Raw genomic sequence first — 27,481 nt, 5'->3', positions numbered from 1 at the left:
CAACAGATATACTGTTCAAATGCATAGGAAGCCCAGCTACGAGTCACATTGAGTTACCACTCCCATGATGCTTCAAGAGACCACGCACACATCCATTCAGGCAAGCTGTGATTGGTCCGTGGCTTCACACAAGCGACATTAGTGTCATTACATCGCCAATCATATACCTTTTATCACACATGTACTGCACTCACTGACGTTTAACAGACTGTCTTATATATTAAATGAAAGTGTGTGACATTTAGTCTTTCTTAACAACCAGAAAAGCCACGAAAAGTGCACAGTGGAGTCTGGTATGTACGATGCCACAACCAGCATGTAGCAGTGTTGAGTTGAGCTTCATCGAGCTCGAGACGTCACGTGACTATCAGTGACGTGACGTAGTCAGTGCCTCACCAATCATGAACCTCACCGCACGTCACTGAATCCAGGGTGTTGTAATGCAGCCAATAAACCGATGTGGGACACTGAAAATCCAGGCAGGTGTGTTTACAATTTACTGATGTCATTGGGAGACTGCTAAAAGCTGTGTGACACACCACTCGATTTGCATCAAAATTTCTAATACGATCAGTGGAAGCTCTGCATGAGGAGCAGTGTTCAACCAGACAAACCCTTAACTGTTCAGAAACTTTTAGTAACATTGTAATATTCCTACGTAAACTGAAGCTAACCATTACACAATGAAACTAAATAAGACTAAATTTACTAACGTACTGACCCTTTGAATATGACTGACATGTAAAGAGGCAAAAGGAAGGTTGTCTGCAGAGCAGACACTGACCCAGTGGCATTTTATAGGTAATTGCTGGATTTTGGTAAAACCTTTGAGCCGTATTTTTCCACAAAATTTTGGTTAATTTCCAAACTGTACCACATTTCGAGGTTTCACTGTATTTGATATAATTAATGTGAAGAAAAATATGTCTCTCCATCCAGGGACACCCGTAGTTTTTCTTTCAAAAAGCCTACAAAAACCACACCAACTGACAATGCCATTTTTCACCTTTATCACACCTTTTCTTTTTAAATATAAAATAATAATGTAATATAAAAATACTACTGGATACAATGAGCCTTTATGTACAAGTGAGTGCATTTCTAATGTACTAACCAGTTTCAGACAGGAGCTTGATGGACTCCAGCACGCGCTCAGTGTAGACGCCTGGTTCATAGTTCTCCATCTCTGCATTTATAATGTGCACAACTCGAGCAGCTCGGCCCCTGATCGCTCCCGCAGTTCGGTCCAGTGTGTCCACATCTCCCTCTTGAAGTGCAATGACACATTTGTTTACATCCTCCAGGATGTGGTTTTCTTGGAAGAGAGGCAAAGAAAACTCAGTGGAATCGAATGACTTTGTTGTTATTTGACCACTCAATACCGGTTCATACCTGAAACAGACAGGAAGTCATCCACAGAGGTAATGTCATCCACGGCTTCAGTCAAGATCCGCACTTGTTTCTCCCACTGGTCCTTGAAAACATCCATGTTGTCCTGGGCCACTTTACTTTGTGGTCTGGCGGCCAAAGTCAGGGCAGCATTGATAACCTGTCAAGACACAGAAACTGCTCAATTCCACTGGCTCTCAGCCGCTAAAGTAGAACATGTACAACTTGTAATTTTATTGTCGTCTTTCAAGTATTTTAATTTGTGGCCAGTTAGAGGGTTTCTTCCCAATAGATTGTGGTTCAAGTCTAGGTTAAGAGGACTAATGGTACGCTCATCCTCAGCCTTTTAAAATAGTTTGCTCATATAAACCTAAGTGAAGCATTTTTCAAGCACTTTCACGACCACTCTACCTCTGTGGCGCATGGTAAATTGACACAAATACAGTACAACCTCCAAAGTCGAATGTACTAAAAGTCAAATTCAACCAAAATATGTGGGGGAAATACGCCTGGATAATGTCTGCATAGCTGCTGGACGTCCACATACAGTACATTGCAAGACTTTAGGTTATCCCATGAGATTAGTGACCTCTAAAGGATTAATTCTATGAGTGCGTTATGACTTTTTTTTTAGGGGCTGGCACTACACAAGGGTATTAGTGATGCAAAGATGAGAAATATGATGCTGAGTATAGAAGTTTAGTGGAAGAAAGCGGTAGGCCTACACAAGTTTCTGTCTGCTGCTTAGTACATTATTACTAATAATAAATGCAAAAATAAAATGGATTTAATCTTCAACCCCCTCTTTTGAGGATAAATGATAAATGGCCATAATCTGGGACAATGTTGTTTGTGCAAATGTTGCAGATACCCCTCAGTCAGTGTGCAAGTGGTGCAGATCCTACTCAGGCATTAGTGGCCAGTATTGGTCAACAACAGATATGCAAATAGTGCAGCGTGGCGAGACTACTACAGTGAGTGCACGAGTAATTTATAATTGGCGCCACAGAAATGTGACATTGAACTCAAGTCAAAAAATTGGCAGCATGTTGCAATGGAATTGTAGGTTAGCTGTTTAAGAGGTTGATGGCAAGAGGGAAGAAACTGTTGGAATGTCTGCTAGTTCTAGTTTGCATTGATCGGTAGCGCCTATCTGAGGGAAGGAGCTGGAAGAGCTGGTGACTGGGACGTGGAGGGTCCGAGAGGATTTTGCACGCTCTTGTCTTAGTTCTGGCAGAGTGCAAGTCCTCATGTTGACTCGCAGACCTGTTTGCTCGGTAGGCAAACTGCCAGGGGTCCAGCAGGGGACCTGTGACGCTCTTGAGGTGGTCCAGCATGAGACGTTCAAAGGACTTCATGACTACAGATGTCAAGGTGACATGCCTGTAGTGATTTAGACCTGAGATTGTAGGTTTCTTGGGGACACAGGTCTGGGCCTGCCGCTTTGTTAATCTTTTATTGTTTGAAGATGCGTCTCAAATCCTGTTCGTGGATGGTTAACGCTGAAAGTCAGAGGTCTGATTGTGGTCGGTGACGCGGCTTGGTGGGTGTGGGTTGTGAAAGTGTCCTTTTCAAATCTGCAGTAGAAGGTATTCAAGTCGTTGGCTAGTCTACTATTGTTATCAGCTGGGGGTGATTGTGGCTTGGTCAGTTTTTTCAACTTTGCTGCATAGTTTCTCTTTGCAATGTTAATTTCTTTAGTCAGCTGGTTTCTAGTGTGATTATACAGGGCCCTGTCCCCGCTCTGATATGCGTCCTCCTTAGTTTGGCGAGGTTGGCAGTGAACCACGGCTTGTTGTTATTGAATGTGCGAAATGACTTTGTTGGTACACACACACATCTTCGCAGAAACTAATATAGGATGTGACAGTGTCCGTATATTCATCCAGGCTGCCAGCTGAATTTTCAAAGACACTCCAGTCTGTGCAGTCTAAAAAGCTTTTAAGTTCTATCTTTGGTTCATTGGTCCACTTTTTCACTGTTTTCACTGTAGGCTTCACACATTTAAGTTCTTGTCTGTATGTTGGTATTAAGTGAATTAAGCTGTGATCAGACGAGCCCGGGGCTGCACGAGGTATGGCGCGGTATGTGTTATTTATTGTTATTTAGCGTAGTATAGCAGTGGTCTAAAATGTTATTTTCCCTGGTAGGACAGTCGATGTGGTGCTTGTATTTCAGGAGTTCGTGGTTGAGTTTAGCTTTGTTAAAGTCCCCGAGAATAATGAGGGGTGAGTCCGGGTGTTTTTTTTTCAATTTCATTTACTTGTTCAGCGAGCATTAGCAGTGTGGCGTTCGTCTTAGCTTGAGGCGGAATGTAGACACCGGCGATAATGAATGATGCGAACTCACGAGGCGAGTAGAATGGCTTACAGTTCAAAAACAGCGACTCTAAATGCGGGCTTCAGTGTGTGCTTAGCTCCGTGACGTCCGTACACCATTTTCCGTTGATATAGAAGCATATACCGCCACCTTTTGTTTTCCCCGATGATTCCATGTCGCGGTCTGCCCGGTGAAGATGGAAGCTGGGAAGCATGACGACGCCATCGGGTACAGCCTCACAAAGCCACGTCTCCGTAAAGCACATGGCGGCGGAACGTCTTTACTGGTCATTATCAGAAGATGAAGCTCATCCATTTTGTTGGGTAGGGAGAGTAGACTCGCGAGGTGGATCGACGGAAACGGCAATCTGTATCCACTCTTGCGGAGCTTCACTTGGATGCTGGCTCGCTTCCCTCTGTGGCGTCGCATCTGTCTCCATGCCCCAAAGATCGCGGTTGCTGCTCCGGTGAGTAACTCGGGGAAAAAACTGAGCGGATTTGCGAAAGTTGGTGAAAGAAAGTCCGGAGTTGTCTCCTTGATGTTTAGCAAGTCTCCCCTTGTCTAAGTGAGTCGTGTAATGTCTCCAAAGACGAACGAAAAACGCAAAAACAAAAACAATACGAGAGAGCACGTAACCAAGGCGTCCACACGGGTAGGCGCCATCTTGATTATATTATATTATTATAATAATATATATACATATATATATATATATATATATATATATATATATATATATATATATATATATAAACACACATTAATATTAGTTTTCCCTGTTGACATACTGTACCTTAGCTCTGGACTCTGCAGTATTGGACTGTACAGTCTCCAGGGTCAGCATTCTTGTTTTTTTGTAGCCTTTCTTTTTTATTTAAATGTTCATTTACTTGAAATTACTGTAACTGAGTGCTCGTGTCATTCAAGTCATTTTTAAAATATGAAATTGTGGTGTGCTGTCCTGTAGGAATCCTGGTGAATGTAAGGACCATTGTTCTGTGTGAATGTAAATCAAATTGTGTATCCCTCAGTACTACAAAGGAGACCCTGCATGACCCAATAACCATTTTACCATGTCAAAGGCCAGCACTGCTTTGTCCTTGCCTCTTACTTAATGAAAGGTACTCAAAACAGGTATCTGGCGCCGGTTGCCAATGTCTTTAAGGTCCTGGGCAGGCATAGCTAATGTTCGGAGAACAATCAGAACAAACAAGCAAGGAAAAGAGCACAGAAGAGGAGAGCCATATGCCGCTGCAGTATTATTAAGAATCATACTAAGTACCGTATTTTCACGACCATAAGGCGCACTTAAAAGTCTTAAATCTTCTCCAAAATGGACGGGGCTCCTTATAATGCGGCACGCCTTATGTGTGCACCGAGTTCCAAAATCTGTAAATGTTGTGTGACTTTGATGAGCGCTCCGCTTGACTGACTGGGAGCATTTCCTGCCGACACGCTGCTCATATAGAGGAAAGGCGGACGTGACTGAGGACAGCACGAGGACGTTAAAGGGGGAAGGGTGCGCGTGAAGGAGGATGCTAAAGGCACGCCACCAGTAGGTATATAGCGCCGGTATGTGCATTGTGCAAAACAACATCAGTTAGGCTAAGGAGCCCCAAAAATGGCACCTATGAAGAGACACGCTTACGAAGCACAGTTTAAACTGCAAGCTATCAGTCACGCGGAGGAACAACACAATCGAGCAGCCGCGAGAGAATTCAAGATCAATGAATCCATGGTTGGCAAGTGGAGGAAGCAGATAAATGAGCTTCGCCAAGTCAAGATGAAGAAGCTGAGTTTCCGCGGAAACAAGGCGAGGTTGCCCGAGTTGGAAGACCAACTCGGGCAATGGATTAATGATCAAAGAACAGCCGGGAGAAGCGTCTCTACAGTCACCATTCGACTGAGGGCAATAACGCTTGCAGAAGAAATGAAAATCGAACAATTTCAAGGAGGTCCGTCTTGGTGCTTGGCGTCATCTATCCATCCGGGCAAGGGCTACCGTGGCGAAGCGAATTATAAGGAAAAGCTGGCCATCTTCCGCTCCTCCTGCAGCAAAAAGATTGCCGACAAATACATCCAGCCCAACCCCATCACCAACATGGACGAGGTGCCGCTCACTTACGCTAACTTTCGACATCCCGGTGAACCACACTGTACAGAAGAAGGGGACCAGCACGGTAGCGATACGCACAACGGGGCACGAGAAGTCGGCTTTTAGTGTTGTGCTTGGTTGCCATGGTAATGGACAGAAACTGCCACCTACGGTGATTTTTAAGAAGACGCTGCCTAAAGATAAGTTTCCAGCCGAAGTCATTGTTAAGGCCAATCAAAAGGGCTGGATGGACGAGGAGAAAATGAGAGAGTGGCTGAGTGAGGTAAAGAGACCGGATGGTTTTTTTCCACGCGTCACCGTCCCTATTGATCTGTGACACCATGCGCACCCATCTCACAGCCGCTGTGAAAAAACAAGTGCAGCAAATGAACTCGGAGCTTGCCATCGTTCAGGGTGGCTTGATGAAGGAACTCCAACCGCTGGACATCGGTGTAAACAGGGCGTTCAAAGTAAAGTTGGGAGCGGCGTTGGAGCGATGGATGACAGATGGCGAATACAGCTTTACTAAGACTGGGAGGCAACGCCGGGCGCGTTACGCCACCATATGTGAATGGATTGTGGAAGCCTGGGCTAAGGTATCTGCTTTGACTGTTGTCCGAGCTTTCGCGAAAGCCGACAACATTGCTGAACAGCCCCCCAGCAACGAGACTGACTCCGACAATGACGAGAGGGAACCCGTCATGTTTGATGGAGAATTTGCCCAACTGAAGATGAGGACTTTGATCGATTTATGGATGAGGATTGATCACATTGTTAAATACTTCAATAAAGTAAAACCAAACTCAGTTTTGCTCCTGCCTTTTTTAAAACATACGCTAGCATGCATGCTAGCGTATGTTTTACCATGCCTGCGCCCAATAATATGGTGCGCCTTATCTATGTGTTAAATACAGAAATAGACCCCGTAACTGAGACTGCGCCTTTTAATACGGTGCGCCTTATGGTCATGAAATTACGGTACTGTACTTGGCAAGACGCGCCCCGCTGCAATATGATTGGCTACTGCTTCGCTGAAGAACATGATGCATATGGCGTGTCCTGCTTAGAACTGGAGTGGGAGTCAATGGGACACTGCAACCGTGCGCGCTGCTATCTTGGCAAGCATTAGCACTACTGTACACTGAATGGACTATGAACCGAACGGGACATATACACTTGGCCCCACTGAACAGGGGGAAGGCAAAGTGGATATTATTATTAACTTGCATGTGGACATGTATTGATCGTTGGAGATCAGCTTCAAATGCAAAGGTTTATTTTTTGTATGCAATATTTCCTGGTTAAAATTTGCTCAGTTAAATGAGGAGTTTCTCCCTTGTTGTACAAAGAAAGAGGTCTGTGCATTATACAGTCTATAACCCTCATCTTCTTATTTGTTTCTCACCTCACAAAGTTAGGTCCTCTGTGAAAAAGGGCAACTCTTAACCCGGGAAACAATGTATTGATTTTAACTTCCACTGGTGCATACATCCTGAGAAACAGCACTATAAAATCCTCCGACGCATTATTGATGGATGGCTCCCCCATTTTGCCAACCTGGATTCTTTTAGTCTCAGCTCCATTCCATTTGTTAAAAAAGGTATCCTTTTAAAATGCCTTTTAGACATAAACACTCAACACAGGGTTTGTACGAATGCTTTATGACACGGTGAAAGAACTTACCTGTGGACAAAGGCTGTCAATTTGGGTTGCAGCCATTCGGACCAGCTTGACTCCCTCTTCATTATTAGAGATGGAGCAAGCCAAGTTGGCCACCTGAACAATAAAAGACAAACAAAACATAAAAACACATTTGTGATATTTAATTCATCCATGCATTTTCTAGAGCGCTTGTCCTCATCAGGTTCATAGGTGAGCCGAAGCCCAGCTGACTTTGAGGCGAGAGGCGTGGTACTCCCTGGGACTCGTTGCCAGTAAATTGCATTGGACATAATGGCAACTCTCAGGTTCACACAGTACCCATGGACAATTAGTATACACTCAACCTACCCCACATGTGGGTGTGTCCCAATCCGATCTTTGAAATCGGTCCGATGGGGGCATTATTTTTCATGGTTTTCAAATGTAAAACACACGAGCATGAGGGGGAATACAAACTCCACACACAAGAAGGTGTGAGTCGAGATTTGAACACAGAAACTCCAGACCGTGAGGCAGACATGCTAAACCACTACCTCGCCATGCTGCCTTGTGATATTTCAATTAGGTTTTTCAATATTTTGCCTTTGTTCTTGATGTGCAGTCTACCAAATGTAATTGACTACAGCACATGCTCAGTTAGTTCATTATTCTGTTTTGTAGTCTATGAGGACAGCAGGTAGTATCGCAATGTGCTATGAAAAATGATGTATCAAATGTCGAGTTCCAGAGAACTAATGTCTACATGCCATGCACAGATAAATTCAATAGCATTACCACAGAAAACATGTACAGTATGTTAACAATGATGAAGTAGAGGAAGAGCTGGGAGACAAGGCAAGGAATAAACCCTTCAGTTGTAGCAAGATAATGTGATTTATTACAAGTTCTAATCATCAACTTAACAAATGCAGATATAGAATGGTAAGCTGGATAGAATGACATTTCGAGCACCTTTGTGAGGCATGACCAGTATTGAGAGAACAGATTCGCTCGGTGGTGTAACGAGGCACTTTATAGTTGTGAAATTTTAATTTCCAGACACAACTCATTGCAGTCCATTTAATTGCAGGTCAGGCTAATCGTGATACCCATTTCCCCTGGCATTATATGTGATATTTTGTTGTTTGTGACATAAAACCGAGTTTAAAACCTCCAATAATAATAATCTTTTACATCTCTTGCATATTTTTTTATGAGCAAGTGAAGTCTACATACACACAGTATCAGTCCTTCTTTATTTTCACAACATTAGACCGTATAATGAAACAAAAAACTGTGGTGCGAATATGGCCAGTGTTTGAAAGAGAGCCAAACACATGGCTGTTAGCAGCAAAGGTGCCAGTCTATATTAGCACTCCTAGTGCTCACATGTCGCTGTTTGAGGCAAATTGAACTAAATCAAATTTGTGTTAGACGACTCTGGCTTAGAGCTCTGTCTCTTTCCTCATGACAGCAATGAGCGCATTGATGGATTGCCGTCCTTTTCTGCAAGCGTGTGTGCGGATGGGTTTCAAGTGTCTGTGTGTGGGTGTGGGTGAGCAAGAGAGAAAGGAGGGAAGGGTGCACTTTTCACATGAATTTGAGTTGTTAAATGAAGATGATAACATTGGAAAACATAATAAAATGATAAAATGTTTTCAATTTGGACATGCATTTTTATGGATTTGCGGGAAAAAAAAAGTCTTACTCCAGCTGTTCTTGCAGAAAAAAAAAAAAAAGGTCAAAACAATTCACATAGCTACAGTTAGTGGTGTCAGAAAATAAGGTATCGTATTCTATGCATTTGTCCTATTTTCAGTTTACTTTAAAGAACCAAAAGACATTCCTGTGCTTATTTCTACACAGGCTCAAGTGAGTGTGAGAGGCAACAAGCTTTGTGGAGGCTGGAAAGAAGCCCAATAGACCCACTTCCACTGCCTCTTAACCAACACACAGTGCTGGAACTGGTCCAAAGCGGCAACATCAGCCAAACTTCTAATTGCAATTATCTAAGGAAGTGCCTCTCCTTTTTTTCCTGAGATAGGAGCTCAAACCAGTAGAGAAGGTGAGATGGCTGGAGAAGGAGCAGTCAAGGAGCATTCCCCTCTGAATGTCCATTCTTCATTTTAGCGTTGAACTATTGATTTTGTCATTTCGCGAGGCCCTGAATAATCTCTTCAATTCTAATTAGATGAAGGCCTCCACTGCATTTGAAAGGATGGGCAATCTTTTGCCATGGTATCTAAATCAACCAAATGGAACAGAATAACTGGAAATTGATTGAAATGGTTGCATCAAAGAGCAAGAAGGTGGCTAATAAATCAAAGAGTGTCCAAACTATCTATCTTTATTGCTAGTCTACTATACGTACAAAGTCACAGTCTCCATGTGGATGAAGGATCTGCGGATGAATCCCTGAGCTTTTTGAACAATAGCTGTGGCAAACAGTAGGGGTTAAAATACTATACACCCAAAAATACACAAAGTGCTAGTTTCATCTAGAGAACTCATACAATTTCCAGCATTTAAATGGGTAATATTATGGAAAACAAACTTTTGTTTTTACACAAATAGTCATCAATCAAGTGCTAATTTCCATCCATCCATTTTCCGCACCGCTGGTTGCGGGAGTGCTGGAGGCTATCCATTATCATTCAGACATTATCTGTCGCTCTCGTACAGTGCAGACACTTTTTTGTTCGCTCTGCTTGCTTCACTTCTGTTTAAATTTTTTTCTTGCTGATAAGCTTGTTTTTCTTCTAAAAAAATTAGAGGCAGCGACTCCTGTATATTTTTAAACCTGTGGGACTGTACTTTTTTTTGTAGATACAGTCAGTTGTTGCTATATTCCAATATTTTTTTTTTTGCTAATTAGCACAAGCCTGCTATTAGCAACAAGACCAGCAATCACGATGCCTCCCTTTTCCACTGAGGACTATCACGGACTGCTGCAGAGGATGTCAATCCTGGAAACAAAAATCCACCGTCTTGAAGTGGATGTAAATGGACAGTCGGGGAATGAAACCACTCTATCGATGTCTCAAAATGGTGAGCAGAAGTGTGCTCACACTTATCTCCACAAAGATGATGGATGTGGATGATGGAAACGGTAATGGACCATCCAGCAGTTCTTCCTGGAATTTACTGGTAGCAAAGCCCAAAGATATGGGACAACATCTAAAAGGGAGTACACAACACCAGCAGATTACCAAGGAATCCGGCTGGCCTGCGTTGCGGGCTGATTCAACGCCGAGTGAGCGGCCGTGGACGGTCGCTATAGTGAACGACAAGAAAAAAGGACGCGAGTCAATGCAAAACATTGACATCAGACTTACGAATAGATTTGAGCCATTTTTAGACCCTGGCCAAGAATGCTTATCCCCACCACTCCTGAAAGGTATGAAACTAAATCATACAAGAAAATGGCATCCCAAACATTAATAGTTGGGGATGGAGCTGTCAAAGATGTGAAACGTTAAATGCTAAAAAAATCCTGGAGCTCACAAATCAGCACCCAACAATGAAATCTGTCAATATACACACAGGGGCCCTGGATGTTCTCAAGCAGCAATCAGAGGTACTGAAGTGAGATTTCATTGATCTCCTAACAAAAGTGCAATGTTTGGATGCTGAGGTTTTACTAGTGGACCTCTCCCACTTGTACGATTTGGAGATGAACGATTCGCTAGGCTCACTCAATTAAATATGTGGCTCAAAAAAGTGTGTACGGCACTATCCGTGAGTTTCATTGACAATTTCTGCATTTTTTGGGAGTGCAGACATCTTTACAAGGCAGACTGTTTCTGTCTAAATAGACAAGGGGTTAAGTTATTGGCTGCCAACATTTTTTACGGTGTACATTCAGCGGCCCGAAAAGAAAACACTGGCCTCGGTGATGCAGTTGTTCCCAAACAATCGGAGGAACAGGAGATAAGGCGACACGATGCGCAGATGGATTCATCAGGGTGATCCAAACAATCTGATGAACGAATGACAAATGAGATGAGCCAGCACGTTGAATCATCCACAGCCCCTCCCTGCCCCATTGGAGCAAAGCCCAACGCAAAGCTCACTCTCTACTAGCCTAAATGCTCTGTTAGGTGTGACAGATATGATGAAGACGATTGTCAATATTGGAATCCAACGCACACCACGCCAAGATCTTCCTCCCATCCCCCCTCGCCTGAAACCACCATCCACTAAGATGCGCAGGGCCCTTCTTTCAACCATGAAGAACCTTATCTGCAAATCTGACTGATTTTTGCGGGGTCTTTTCCAGAATAAGTCAGACCCCTATGGAGATTAGGCATTTTTGATCCCTGTAATTACAAGGGACAGAAAGTTGGTCAAAGAAATATGGCACAAAAAAAGTAGAATTACAAACTTAGTGAGGATAAAATGTGAATCTGTCAAACCATTCTCTCCAGTTATCTCTGCGAGACTAGCTCTTTTCAATATCAGGTCACTGGGTAATAAATCAATGTTGATTAATGACATCATTACAACCTATGATCTGGACTTTTTGTTACTAAATGAAACGTGGTTAACAGAAAGTAGCTGTAATACCATTTTAAATGAGGCAACACCAGCAAATTTTAATTTTATGAACACGTGTCGAATAGGGAAAAAAGGCAGTGGTATTTCTGTTATTTCTAAGTCATTATTTCAGTGTAAAGAAATTATACTGGGCGATTTTAGCTCTTTTGAATATCTCTCTTTTTTAGTTAAAGATGACCCGAAGGTTATTGTTTTAATAATTTATAGGCTTCCAAGATACAAAACAAAATTTATGGAGGACTTTTCAGAACTGCTGTACTGACTAAAACTATTTTGTTATAACGGGAGACTTTAACATTCATGTTGACAATAACATGGAAAAAAAATCTAAAGAACTCTCTGCTATACTCGACACATTTGACCTCTCTCAACATATTAAGAGTCCAACCCACACTCATGGTCACATCTTAGACCTGGTCATCTCTAAGGATGTTGTAATTCTATCACTTGACATTAAGGATATGGCTATTTCTGACCATTTTTGTGTATTCTTTGAATTTCAGATTCTTCCAAAAGTTCAGACAACCTCTATGTCTATTAAGAAAAGGTACAGGAATGAGAGCACAACCACTAAGTTTATGGAGACCATTGCTGTGCCACAAACTGTGAATGCTGAGACAGTTGATGAACTTTTGGATAATTTCATTATCTAAAATCTCAAATGTCATGAATGCTGTCGCTCCTATTAAAACTAAGACAATCTTGAGGTGACTTAGAACACCGTGGAGGAGCACAATGATGGTAAAGACCTCTAAACCAAAGTGGAGAAAAATTAAATTCCAAATTGACTATGACCTGTACAGACACAGTCTATGTAATTTTAACCAAGAGTTGGTCAGGGCTAGACAGCAACACTTTTCTGAAATCGTCAGTAAGAACTTCAACAATCCCCGCACTCTGTTTGCTGTGGTTGACAAGCTCACCCCCCCCCCCCCCCCCCCACCACGACCAGATAGCTCCACAACTCCTAACAGCAGATAAATGCAATGAGTTTGCTTGTTATTTTAGTGAAAAAATACAATCCATCAAGTTAAATATTAGCACGAATCAACAAAATGATAAAATGACAATACATCTGAAGCCACCCAGAAAAAACTCTATTATCATGTCAGAATTTGATACAATTGACCAAAAAACTGTAGAGAAAACGGTTCAGCAGCTGAAACCATCAATGAGCTGTCTTGAATCAATACCATCTGACTTTTTCAAAGCTATTGCGAAGTCTGTGCTAGCTGATTTGCAGCAAATAATCAATTGCTCACTTCAGTCAGGTGAGTTTCCTAAAGCTCTTAAAGTAACTGCCTTTAAGCCTCTGCAAAAAAATAGAACGCTGGACGCGTCCATGTTAGCAAGCTATTGACTCATCTCAAATCTCCCTTTCATAGCCAAGATTGTTGGGAAAGTGATTTTTAATCAACTCAGCAATTTCTTGAACTTAAATGGACTTTTTGACAAATTTCAATCAGGGTTCCGGACTCATCACAGTGCAGAATCTGCACTTATCAAAGTGCTAAATGATATAAGGATGAATACTGACTCGGAAAAGGTGTCAATTCTGGTCTTGTTGGACCTCAGTGCGGCTTTTGATACGGTAGATCATTATATACTGCTGAACAGGTTGGAAACGTGGGCAGGACTAAATGGAACAGTCCTTAAATGGTTCAGGTCCTGCCTGGAGGAAAGGAGCTATTTTTTAACCATTGGAAGTGTTCAGTCTCATCGAATAGCAATGACCTATGGGGTCCCTCAAGGGTCAGTGCTTGGACCCCTCCTGTTCAGCCTGTATATGCTACCCTTGGGTCAAATTCTTCAGAACATTAATTTTGACTATCATAGCTATGCAGATGACACACAGTTATATCTAGCAGCGTCTCCAGATGACTACAGTTCAATTGAGGTGTTGTGTCACTGTCTAAAACAGATAAATAACTGGATGAGCCAAATTGTTCTTCAATTAAAGCACAACAAAACTTAGATAATTGTTTTTGGCAATAAAGAAAAGAGAATTGCTATTAGTAAATACCTGGAGTCACTCTCTTTAAAAACCAAAGACCAAGTCCGAAACCTTGGTATTCTGATTAAATCAATGACTAAAACTGCCTCTTACCATACGAAGAACATATCCAGAGTGAAGGCTTGCATGTGTCAAGCAGACCAGGAGAAGTTCATCCATGCTTTTATCTCAAGTAGATATGACTATTGTAATGGTCTTCTGACTGGTCTCCCTAAAAAGAGCATTAAACAGCTGCAGCTCATTCAAAATGCTGCGGCTCGGATTCTGACTAGAACAAAGAGGTCAGAGCATATTACTCCAATTCTGAAGTCTTTACACTGACTTCCAGTCAGCTTTAGAATAGATTTTAAAGTGCTGCTACTGGTCTATAAATCACTGAACGGTTTAAGTCCTGAATACATGAATGAAATTCTCATGGAATATAAACGCAGTAGGGCTCTGAGATTGACAGACTCAGGTCAAATAGCGGAGCACAGAGTCCATAGCAAACATGGTGAAGCAGCATTTAGCTATTATGCTGCACACAACTGGAATAAGTTGCCAACAGAAGTGACGTCAGCCCCAAGTGTACATGTTTTTAAGTCCAGGTTAAAAATTCTTCTTTTTTCCCATGCTTTTTAGAACATTTCCACTTTTAAATGATATTTCTTGCATTGCATGCTGTTTTAATTGTATTTTTATTTTGTTTTATTTATTTATTTATTTCTCTTTGTTTTAAATGTTTATCAGCTGTTCTTTTTCTTTGTTTTAAAATGCATTTAATCAGGTACAGCACATTGAGTTAACTTGTGTATGAAATGCGCTATATAAATAAATTTGCTTTTCTTGCTTTGCTATCCCAGCTGACTCTGGGCGAGAGATGGGGTACACCCTGAACTGGTCGGAAGCCAATCGCATGGCATATATAAACAAACAACCATTCACACTCACATTCACACCTATGGGCAATTTAAATGTTAACGTACATTACCTATGAGTATTAAGTTGAACCCACATCAAGTTTGTCAAGTATTTCATTGTCTTAAGATACTGGGCATTATAATTCTTCCTCAGAATTCATCATCTTGAGAGCAGAGAGAGTGCAGCTCATTCTATCATCTACGTTTGTGTTCATGCCTCTAAAGAAGGAAGGAAAGGGACAAAAAAAACATCAGCTGTACCTTCCAAAAACAAACAAACAAAACAATGTAAACATGCATGTCGTTTCAATAGTAAATATATTGCAGCAACTTATATTTAGTCTTAGGTTTTGTTCTAGGCATCGATCACGGTATCTAACATAAGGCCTGTGGGCCAAATCCGGCCCGCTGCATCATTTTGTGGCCGGCACAAGCAAATCATGTGCGTCGACTTAATGTTTTGTGTTAAAATACTAAAATTGCAAATTGTCTTTACTGTTATTAATGTTGAGCTATTGTAAGCATTTATTGTTGTTGTTACGACTCCCCCATTTAAAATAAACGGAATAATCGGTGGACAAAACGTTTTTAATGGCTCTCAAATTTATTTTGCGTATGTAATAATATGAGGCATTTATATGGGCTTACAGTCATGATGACCCGCCGAGGGAAACCATAACTATGACGTGGCCCATGACAAAAATGAGTTTAACACCCCTGCTAGATGGTCAGCTAATACTATATTGGGCAAGGTCCTTCATTCAAAGCTGTCTTCATTGTTCAACATGTTTGAGAGCCAGATAACCCCATTTTGCACACAGCATATTTAGCAAATACCTTTTGTGCCTGATACAGGTATGAAGCACACCAGTGTAACTTCATTGATTATTCATATCTTCACACTTCGACATGATCAGTCTGAATCTAATCATGTTCTACACACCCAAAAGGATTTAAGATTTGTTTTTACAAATGATAACATTTGAGTGACACAAAATTAAAAACTGTGAGAATAAACGAGAAAGGGCGGAAAGTTTTTTTCAAGGCAAATATGATTAAACTACTACTCCGTAGTATTCTTTTCAACTGAGAAGTGCTAGATCATTCATTTCGAGTTTCTCCAATCGGACAGATGTAACATTTAAAAAGCTATGTGCCAAGGTATTGATGCTTTCTTTTTGGAGGAACTGGAGAAGACAATACAACAATTCATGTAAAACACACATTTGCCTAATTTACAAACCAATGACAAGCATGTTTCCTCTATGAGCCTGACTTTGCACCTTTTTCTTTCTAGAAAATGATTTTTTTTTTTTTCCAAACATCCCACTCCATAACTCCATCGTTATGATAAAGTGCGCGATGACAGTGACCTGGAAGGGCCTGATTGGGAGGAAGGGCCCCCACAAGTTGAGCCAGTGTGCTGCTTTGTTATTGGACTTTTGTCCTCATCACGGATCGTCCAAAACAAACACTGAAGGTTTTGAAAAGTGAACAATCTTGCATTTGGCATCAGGACAACCTCGGCCGCAGTTCAATATTCGACTATTCTTTCTTTCTTTCTTTTATCTATCTATCTATCTATCTATCTATCTATCTATCTATCTATCTATCTATCTATCTATCTATCTATCTACAATAAGGTTAGCTGATTGTCAAATTGTTAACTGTCTTTTGAATTACCTATAATTGATGGGGAAAGAAATGTCATAGCTTCATCAAAATTGAAGAATGAAACTGTACTATTTTTGGCCCATGGTCCCATGGTATCATGAACCAAGAAGATTTGCAGCTAAAAGACTAATGTGAATCCAATAATATCCCCAGGTGCACCCTATGCTATACAACTAATAATAATAGTATTAATAACTGTATTAATAGCAGTAATCATTGCTAAATTAACTTAGTCCTTAAACATGATGACATGTTTTGATTTTTGTTGTTGGTGCAGTTGAGTTTTTACTTTCACATAAACATGACTTCTCTTCCAATGCTTATATAAACATTGGTACCAACAAATTAGAATGTTCAGACATACACACATACATACACACTAACACTAAGAGCAAATAAATCAGTCGGTCAACATTCCAACAGGCTGCAGCATGTATCAGGGGAATACAATATGCAGACTGGGAAACAATCACAGGCCTGCACAAAGGGGTACCTTCTACTTGCCTTGTCATGAGTTGACAGCTCCCAGAAGTCGCCCACATGTCTGTACATACACTGCATGACCCGGAGGGCACAAAGGTAAGGTAAAGCACGAGGCACTTGGTAACGCCTCAAGGTAATTGAGTCAACAGGGGAAATGAAAGAGTAAGGGTTGACGACCCACTGTTATTTACTCTGAACAATGCCCCGGAAAATCAATGCATATTACGAGCGTACGTACATTGCCCTGGGAAGAATGGCCACCGGACAAACTCCTACATTGAAAGACATCCACGGGGTATATGAAATAAGAATAATACTATAATAATAATCAAGCTTGTTTTTCACGATAGAGGATGTCATGGCTACACTCCTAAAGACTGATCTTTAATGGGTTTTGTCATGTTAAGTATCCAATTCGTTATACACACAAACAATATATATATTTATATATACTTGACTAGACAAGTATATTTGAAAAAGACAAACAAACAAAAAACCCATTTACTCTCTTAATCTCATGGCATGGACAGAGCATGACCTATGAACTTAGGGAACAGTTGTTTGATTACTTACTATTGTTGTTGATTGCTGTGCTCCTTTTTACCATTTCTCTTTCCATGCTCGTATGAGAGACAAACTCTCTTCTCTCTGACAGAGGTTCTATCCTAAACATAGTTGATTTGACTGCGTCATGCCGAGACACTGATACTTGTACATATGTGCACGCTCATACACACACATGCACGCAACCACGCACAAACACACAAATACCGCTGATATTGTTGATGAGTAATGAGATGAGTGGGATTCTGAAGGAAAAGAAAAATGTAAATCACATCAACGTTTCATGTTACATAGGATTTACTAAAGGTTTGTGCATTGAAAGAGATGTGCAAGTTGATCCACTAAAGCCGCGCAAACAAGATTGCACTAAATTACCATGCAGTTCATTTTGCGCATTGTGGGAGGAGTATATGCAAATAGAAGAATTCAGCACACGCAATTTGATTAATCAAACCCACGACCAATTGCGCTGGTTGATTTTGCGAGCGCATCTGATAGGCAAGTGCAAAGTGGTGTGAGCGTAGCACAGCCAAAATGTGAGTTGACGTGAAGAACATTTCTGCTCGTGTAAGCATTTTTGAAATGCCAACAATTAGTGCTGCAAAATATCCTTCAGCAATGCAATTTTGGAGCTCCTCCTTGCCTCCAATTCGGTCCTCCTTGCCTCCAATTCCTAATAGAGTGGGCCTACGTATACAAATGGCTCGCCTATCCCAGGAAAACTAATTCATTGTGTGAAGCACTAGGAATTCTTGAACTCACCACTAAATGAAAAAATAATAAAAATCTCTGATGTAGTTTGCTTGGAAGATTTCAACTATTAAAGGGGCTCTAAGCAGATATCCGTGTTTTGTTTCTAAATACATTAAATGTGTTTGAAGGTAAGTGCTTCAAACATGTGCAAACTCAACAATATTATCCTGGATTGTTGAGATATAGCTTAAGCACCTTTTTCACATTTGAATTTAACTGATTTTGTGGGCAGGGCTAAAACACAGCCCTGTGACATAACGGGCCTGGGCCATATACTTTCCAGTGCGAGTTCCCTCCCCCACCATATGAGGACATAGTGACGTAATTTCGTTTGGCTGCTCAGTTTAGTGTTAGCTATGCTTAGCTTCCAGAACAAGGCCCATTTACCACTCCAGTGTGCAGTTAGCAAGCTAATTATAGCTACACCCTGAAAAAGCGTCTTCCAGCGCTGGAAGCCTCAATTTACAGAACAGTAATTATTTTTTTTTTTAACCTCCCAAAAAATGAGGACGCGATGACGAGCTCAATACCAACGTGCAGTGCGCATTTTACAATGGATAATTTTGTAAACTCTCACCAGACTCAAATTTGTGGGTAACCTGATACGAGTGAATAAAAAAGCGATGGATTGACTTTTTGAAGATGGAAAATTTAACATCAACACTACCACCAGCCAACCGTGCTGTGTGCAGTGTGCATTTTATGACAGATAGTTTTATAAACTTTCACCAGAAACAACATGGCTTCGTGGGTAACTTGAGACTAGTGAATGGGGAAGTGCCGACTGTCTAACTACCTGGGCTTCCTCATACCGTCCCTCTATCGTCAGGTGCCGTGTTATGCTGTAACATTATGTCACCAACAATGAGGGTAAGTTGACTTGTGTGATTATATTTACGAGTCCCCAATAGTCCACAATAACCATTCAATTTTGAAGTTGAGCCTCCTAACGTGATTGTACATCGTACAAGCTATCACCCCCTAAGTATGTTTGATTCCTTTTGGCACATACATTCGACATGCCCACAGTGTCTGAGAGTTGAGAGGTGGCCCTTATTATTCAAGTTTTGATACCCGATTTTATGTACTTAGTGATTTTTTTTTATTCATTCAAATTTGGCAGTCTTCTCTGTGGTGTGTCGAATTTACATGCCATTTTTTGGGCCTACTTGGTGCCACTTCTAACTCTTGTCTTGTAGCCACTGTTGAGTTTTGCAGCCTTTTTTTATAACTGTTGATTACATCATGAGAAATCTGTTAGCGCAAAGATGCATTTTAGCGCCAGTTATTTGGGATCTTAGTAAATCAGGCCCATAGTGTGTATTTGATTCAACAACAATGTATGTCAAAAGAAACTGTTCCCACAACGAGACACCTTCAAGACACAATCTCTACTGATTATGCTCACTGTTGATGCTATAATTTTGCTTGATAATGCAAGCAAACCATATGGTGGACGACTGGTGAGCACGTCTGCCTCACAGTTCTGAGGATCCCCGTTTGTGTGGAGTTTGCATGTTCTCCCCGTGCTTGCGTGGGTTTTCTCCGGGCACTCCGGTTTCCTCCCACATCCCAAAAACATGCATGGTAGGTTAATTGAAAACACTAAATTGCCCGTAGGTGTGAATGTGAGTGCGAATGGTTGTTTGTTTATATGTGCCCTGCGATTGGCTGGCGACCAGTTCGCCTGAAGATAGCAGGGATAGGCTCCAGCACGCCCGTGACCCTAGTGAGGATAGGCGCAATGGAAGATGAATGACTCAATGAATGTGTAAACAGATATCTGGTTCTTGTTGAGAAATACATGTATGTCCAGCAAATGGACCACAGGTGAAGCAATGCAAAGATACTGGGGTGCTAACATCACAAGTCAACCACTCTATTGACTGTGTTGGGTTGCAAAATAATAATGAGAGGATCTTGTTTGGGCGGCACGGTGGGAAACTGGTAAGAGCGTCAGCCTCACAGTTCTGAGGACCCAGGTTCAATCCCCGGCCCCACCTGTGTGGAGTTTGCATGTTCTCCCTGTGCCTGCGAGGGTTTTCTCCGGGCACTCCGGTTTCCTCCCACATCCCAAAAACATGCATTAATTGGAAACTCTAAATTGGCCATAGGTGTGAATGTGTGTGCGAATGGTTGTTTGCTTGTATGTGCCCTGCGATTGGCTGGCAACCAGTTCAGGGTGTACCTCGCCTCCTGCCCGATGACAGCTGGGATAGGCTCCAGCACGCCCGCGACCCTAGTGAGGAGAAGCGGCTCAGAAAATGGATGGATGGATGGATCTTGTTTGGAACATCTGTTTCAATGCCAGCGTCGTAATGAGCAGAATAATTTTGCTTCTGTTACAATATTGAATTTAGTGATAACATACTTGTTAACCTACTGTAACCAATACCCATTCACAAGAAGTCACATGTTCAAAACTATTCGTTAAACTAAGACATTCAAACTTCTCGACTTTGAATGGAACCAAAAATAATGATTTTGTATCCTGCTGATTCAATACAAAATATGCTTTCAAGCCACTTAAAATGAGCTGTCCTAATCACTAACTAATGTTAGAAAATAATCATGAAGCAATTTAAATCATAATTAATTATCAGATTATATTCTTTCAAACTAGGCAGAAGAAATACTTTTTTTTTTAGCTGACAAAAGTAATTTATTAATAGTAAAATACATAACCTGACTTTGTGATGCTCCCAGAGTGTATATAATTTACAATCGGAGCTGGTTGAAATCTGTGGAAATGCAATCTACTTCACCATCACCGTCATCTCCTTGACAACCACAGCTGAGTTTGCATGGAAGCCTGACAGAGAGTGATTTTACAGTCCTCTTTCCTCAGGAGTCGTGGCTGAGGGTTAGATATTTCAGCTAAAAGAATGTGGCTGGTTCTCTGATAAATATGATTATGTTTCTACAGGCTATTAGGGAGGGAAATCAGGACTGTTAGTAGGAAGGCATTAGAATTGTACATGCGATAATGAGTGGGGGCGGATGATGACACAGTTCAAATAAGCACGATGACGTGCGTGCGGCCACATACGTACAGACGCACTGCACCAGAGAGAGGAGTGGAAGCACCTGATGTAACACAAAAGACGATACTAGCAATCATATTGCAGTATTCTATGTTTTGGTTGCTGATCCCCTCTATAGTGCTAAATGTGAAGGAGCCATGATTACTCAAGTGACTTGCTCCACAGGCTTCAAAATCTGGATGTCTTAATGAAGAAGGCCATATGAGGAGAGGGTGGGCTCCTTGAGAATAATATCCAGAATATAAAATTTTATCAAGCTCAGAAAGGGACACAGAAAGGTAATTGAAAGTAATAAAAACAAATCATAAAGGCAGCTGTACATAATGAATGTTATACTGTATGTGTGTGTATCTTAGTGTGTGTGCATGCATGCGTGCGTGCTTGTGTGTGTAGGCACCACGGGGAATGGGGTTGCTCTGGTACACCCTATAACGCCAAGAACACAGCGTGTCTAAGGTAGCACAAGCACCGTGCTTTAAACTCATTCAACATCTTTTCTTTTTTGTTGAAGCTCTAGTGAAACCACGAGAGCCAGACTGCCTTTTTTCAGACTTCCTCCCTCTCCCCGAAGAAGCTATTGATTTCTCTTTGCTTCCTCTCTTTCTGTCCTGTCCTCCATATGAGTGCTAGCCAAGCAGTCGGGCTTGGCACAAAAACATAATTATGAAAATGGACTCTGGGTTGTTTCGTTTAATCTATCTGTACTTTTCCCTGGTCCATCTGCAACAAGGGCTATTCAAATCAGTTGCAAAGGGGAGGAATTGGAAGTGATCAACCCCCTGCATTATAAAGAATAGTCGCCATCTCAATCATTCCTGGCCCAAGTGATCAGAAATGCACCCAGTTCAGTCCAGACTCATGCTTTACGGTCTGCATGTGCTTCAACATAAAATGAGATCCCTCTTGTCAAATACCGACCGCCATCAATTTACACTTTGTGGCATTCCTGGTAAAGGGCCTTCACTCAGACAGCAATTCACCTCTCCTCCTCTTGTTAAACCAAAATGGAGCTACCAGTTGTCAAGACAGTCAAAAAAGGTTGTGATGGAAAATACCTATCCAAGGATTCATTCATAATTTAAGATGTAAATGATACAATGCCTCTTTTTAGACTTTCATTGGCCATTTACTACAGCTGTCCATTCATGAGATATCAATGCAAGAGCTATAGCCAAAACAATGTTCAATTTTGAGAGGTATTAATTTGACATTATGTTTATTATTGAGGTTGTGGTTTGCAATTGCCAGCACATTATATCAACTGGGATTTCATTTAACCTTTTGGAGCTGCTTGTACAAATTGACAGATTCTTTATGATTGTATTTTGGTGAGAATCTGTATAAAGTTCAGTATATATTTTTCAAGTTGGTACAGTTAACGAGTGATTCCCAACCACTGTTCCACAGCACATAAGGGACTCAAGACCTCCTCTTTCACCTGTAACCGCTTCATACAAAAAAGACCATGGATGTATGGATCTATATGTTTTATGGTTTGTTTTTTGCTTTTTAAAAAAAAAAAAAATGTGTATTGTTTTTTTGTGAAATGGCCTCTCTGAAAAGTAATTTTGGCCCTCTGTGAATAGCACAAATCTAGGGATTGATTCCCCCTGAAAATAAATTTTAAAAAAAGAAGGAAAAAAATTGTATTGTGAAAAAACATCTGCGAGTAGGTGAAGCCATGGCTGCCGAAACACGAGTATTCGCGAGTATCTTTGTTCATCTGTCTATGACATAAAGTGAGATAAAATAAGTAAATGCTCTTCCACTACATGGCAGAAGGTACGATTAACCTGTGCTTCCAACTGTTACCATTCATACAACAGAATAATAGCTTTGTAGTAAATTTGTGACTACAGTATGTGAGATCATCCTTATTTCTTATTTTGTTTGGTGGTGTGCCCTGAGATGTGTCTAGTTCAAAATATTTGAGTGGGCTCCATTTAGATTGGGAAATACTGCAAGAGACATAGACTAATAAGCTAGTTCCACCTTTGCATATTTTTGATACTGTTGTTCTGGATCCTGCGGACTATGTATCGGTCCGTTGTGGTAAAGAAGGAGCTCAGCCGAAAGGCGAAGCTCTCAATTTACCAGTCCATATATGTTCCTACCCTCACCTATGGTCACGAGCTGTGGGTCGTGACCGAAAGAACAAGATCTGGGATACAAGTGGCCGAAATGAGTTTCTGCCACAGGGTGTCCGGACTCTCCCTTAGAACTGGGGTGAGAAGCTCGGTGATCCGGGAGGGGCTCAGAGTAAACCCGCTGCTCCTCCACATTGAGAGGAGCCAGATGAGGTGGCTTAGGCATCTGGTTAGGATGCCTCCTTGATGAGGTGTTTCCTCCTTGATGAGGGCATGACCCAGGTCATCGGTGGAGAGACTATGCTTCCCGACTAGCCTGGGAATCCCTCAAGTTTCCCCCGGAAGAGGTGGATGAAGTGGCTGGGGAGAGGGAAGTCTGGGCTTCCCTGGTAAAGCTACTGCCCCAACGACCTGACCTGGGATAAGTGGAAGAAAATGGATGGATGGGATGGATGGATATAAATGAACTGTGTAGGGGTACCTAATTAAGTGTCTCCTTCAGATGATAAAAGTGATACGTTTTCAGCCTTATTCAGTTTCAAAGAGAAAGCGTATGGGACCATGCCAAATCTCCTACAAAATGTGAAAACAACAAGACCTTGACATTTCTCTACGTCACATACTTCTGCTTTCTCACATCAATCTGATGCAGAAGAAAAGCACGATTAGTCTTGCCGAATAATAGATGCATGCGGTGGGAAAGGTCAACAGTTGTCAGACCTTAATGCCTAACCTTTCAAGTGGGGGATGCGAGAGGGAAGATGAAATTAAACCAAATGAGCGGTGGGAATAACTTTTTGGGACACTAAATATTTATGTAAATTAATAAATGCTCGTTTTAAATCAACATGTGAAACATGTTGGGAAAAATGCAAAGATCACAGTTCAGGTAGCACACAAACACATCCTTGATTCGTGAACATGATTAGACATTGCTTATCCAACCAACTTTATACATTTTAGTTGAAATAACACAGTGACAAAAAATGTGCATTGTGCAAAGAGCTATTTTCTTACAGGCGAGACAATGTACATGTGAAGTGTTGAGAAACCATCTTTATGAACTTAACAGTACAGAAAAAACTGTCTTCATCGTCAAATAGTTGTCTTTTACATATATTATGAACATTATTTCTTGTGTTATTCCTTTTGCAATAGCCCTTTTGTCAATAATGCCGTGTTCACATACTCTGCAGCTAGTATTTGATTTTTCCTACTTTAAAAAATATACATATGCTGCTCTAGTGCAGTTCAGTGCTATAAATGCATTTAGTACAACCTCGTCACTGAACAGATTTAGATGTGAAGACATAAACACAAAACAATAAAAAATGAATATACAAAAAAAAAAGAAATGTTTTCTGTAAAATGTTTCCCAAAAATATCCACTTTTCACACAGCGCAAATTTTGCAGCCCATAAATGTTTTACACCGAGTGTCACACACTAATCATCTACTAAACCCAAAGCACCTGCACAGGTTTCCCCAGGTGTCATTAAATTGATTCAGTTCAACATTGGGTTCAATATGGGGAAGACTGCAGACTTGACATCTGGCCAGAAGACCATAACTGATATCCTCCATAGGATGGATAAGCAACAAAAGTTCATAGTTAAGGAGGCTGGCTGTTCACAGAGTGCTGTGTCCAAGCATATCAAATGGAAAGACAAAATGTGGTAGGAGAAGATGCACCAGCAAAAGAGTTGACCGTGGGCTTCAGCGGATTATCAAACAGAGAAGATTCAAGAATCCAGCAGAGATCCAGAAAGAGTGAAATGAGGAGGTAAACTCTGCTTTCTTAAATCCAAGGTCACCGCAACAGTCGACCAGAATGTTTTAGAGGACTTCATGATTCCTTCTGCTGAGGATCTGTATGGCGATGCAGATTTCATCTTCCAACGGGACCTGCCACCTGCCCATACCGCCAGAAGCACCAAAACCTGGTTTGATGCCATTGCCATCACAGTGCTGCACTGGCTACCCAACTCGCCGGATCTAAACCTCCTTAAGAATCTTTGGGGTATTATCAAGAGGAAAATGAGGGGAACCAGACCCAAAAACAAAGAAGAACTGACCGCAAGCATCAAGAAAATCTGGGCTTCCATAACTCCCAGGCAATGCCACAGCCTGATGGCCTCAATGCCATGGCGCATCGAGGCAGTGATTAAAGCAAAGGGATTTCCAACCAAGTATTGAAGATTAACATCGTTTTCAAAGTACCATATTTTTTATTCATTTAATGTGACCCTAATTTCTCTCTCTTTTTTTCCTACAAAAACCGAGAAGTAAATGGTGATATTTTTCCCCACAGTATTCTGAATTCCTGATTTCATGGGTTTTTTGAGCTGGAAGCCCAAATTATATAAAAATAAACAAATAAATACCAGTACTTGAAATTGTTTAAATTGTGGGCCCTGAATCTGTAATCTATGAAAGGTTAATTTTTTGAATGGAATTATGGAAATAAATAAATTTTATTTTTTTGGAAAGGTTCTGTATTTCTTATACGAGTTTAACATGGAAGAAAACTGAGCACTGTGCAGAATAATACTACCCAGAGAAGACAGCATACTGGTTGAGACTAAATCAACTGTCCCTGTTCTGGTTGCATCCACTAGTTTCTTCAAGTCTTCCTCAATTGCTTCAAGACAAGATTGAGCAACACTCTTTCCATACAATCAATTTAAATTCAGCATTTACCGTAATTTACCATGTATAATGCGTATATTTGTCCCCCCAAAAATGCCAAAAGTCAATAGTGCGCATTATACATAAGTACAGGGAAAAATGGGAAAAGAACTTTCACATTTTATAAATGTATGCCGCCATTTAGAGATTTTGAAAAAGCTGTCCACTTTCATTCCAATATGCTACCGCCACCTACAGGTTATGAGAAACGTGTACACTTTCATTCTAATATGCCACCGCCACCTAGAGGTTATGTAAAAGGTGTAGCCTAAACTTACATTCCAATATAACAGGGGTAAGTATGACTGCATAGATGTACAGTTGTGCTCATAAGTTTTTTTTAATACGACTGATGACTGAACAACAACCATTATGAATTTATTTATGGTCATGCTTTGTTTAATGATAATGCTTTTCTGAAATGCTTGCAAGTTTAATTTGTATCCCATTAAAATAAAATTAAATGTGTTTCACCGAGCCCTTCATGGTTTCTTTAAAGAATCTCACAATTTCTGCCTGGGTAATCAAACATACAGTGGGTACGGAAAGTTTTCAGAACCCCTTAAATGTTTCACTCTTTTTTATATTGCAGGCATTTGTTAAAATCATTTAAGTATTTTTTTCCCTCATGAATGTACACACAGCACCCCATATTGACAAATAAACATAATTGTTGAAATTTTTGCTGATTTATTAAAAAAGAAATACTGAAATATCACACAGCCATAAGTATTCAGATCCTTTGTTGTGACATTCATATATTTAACTCGGGCACTGTCCATTTCTTCTGATCATCCTTAAAATGGTCCTACACCTTCATTGGAGTTTTGCTGTGTTTGATTATACTGATTGGACTTGATTAGGAAAGACACACCCTGTTTATATAAGACCTTACAGCTAACAGTGCATGTCAGCGCAAATGAGAATCATGAGGTCAAAGGAACTGCCTGAAGAGCTCAGACACATAATTGTGGCAAGGCACAGATGTGGCAAGGCACAGATGTGGCCAAGGTTACAAAAAGGAGGAATGGCAGATGAGCCCCCAAATCCAGGTGTGAAAAACGTGTTGCATCATTCCCAAAAAAGACTCATGGCTGCAGTAGCTCAAAAGGGTCCTTCTACTAAATACTGAGCAAAGGGTCTGAATACTTATGCCTGTGTGATATTTCAGTTTTTCTTTTTTAAAAAAAAGATTACCTGTTCAAATAAAGTGCTTAACCAGAATAACTATTTGAAAAAAAAAAAAAAAATACAGATAATACTTCGTGTTTTTA

At 40.9% G+C, this 27,481-nt stretch overlaps 1 protein-coding gene across 2 annotated transcripts in view; it reads right to left on the bottom strand.

Moving 5' to 3' along the window:
• ctnna2 (catenin (cadherin-associated protein), alpha 2) overlaps positions 1-27,481 on the bottom strand; it is a 338,765-nt gene that overhangs the window by 47,193 nt on the left and 264,091 nt on the right. For both annotated transcript variants that reach the window (XM_061679158.1, XM_061679159.1), the window contains 3 exons: positions 7,487-7,579; positions 1,393-1,549; positions 1,115-1,315 (listed from right to left, as the gene is read on the bottom strand). In XM_061679158.1, coding sequence (XP_061535142.1) covers positions 1,115-1,315; positions 1,393-1,549; positions 7,487-7,579 — 451 coding nt within the window. The remainder of the gene's footprint in view (positions 1-1,114; positions 1,316-1,392; positions 1,550-7,486; positions 7,580-27,481) is intronic.

Source organism: Phycodurus eques, chromosome 6 (assembly GCF_024500275.1).
Source record: "Phycodurus eques isolate BA_2022a chromosome 6, UOR_Pequ_1.1, whole genome shotgun sequence".
NCBI classification, from domain to species: Eukaryota; Metazoa; Chordata; class Actinopteri; order Syngnathiformes; family Syngnathidae; genus Phycodurus; species Phycodurus eques.
This window is presented reverse-complemented; position numbering and strand designations above follow the sequence as displayed.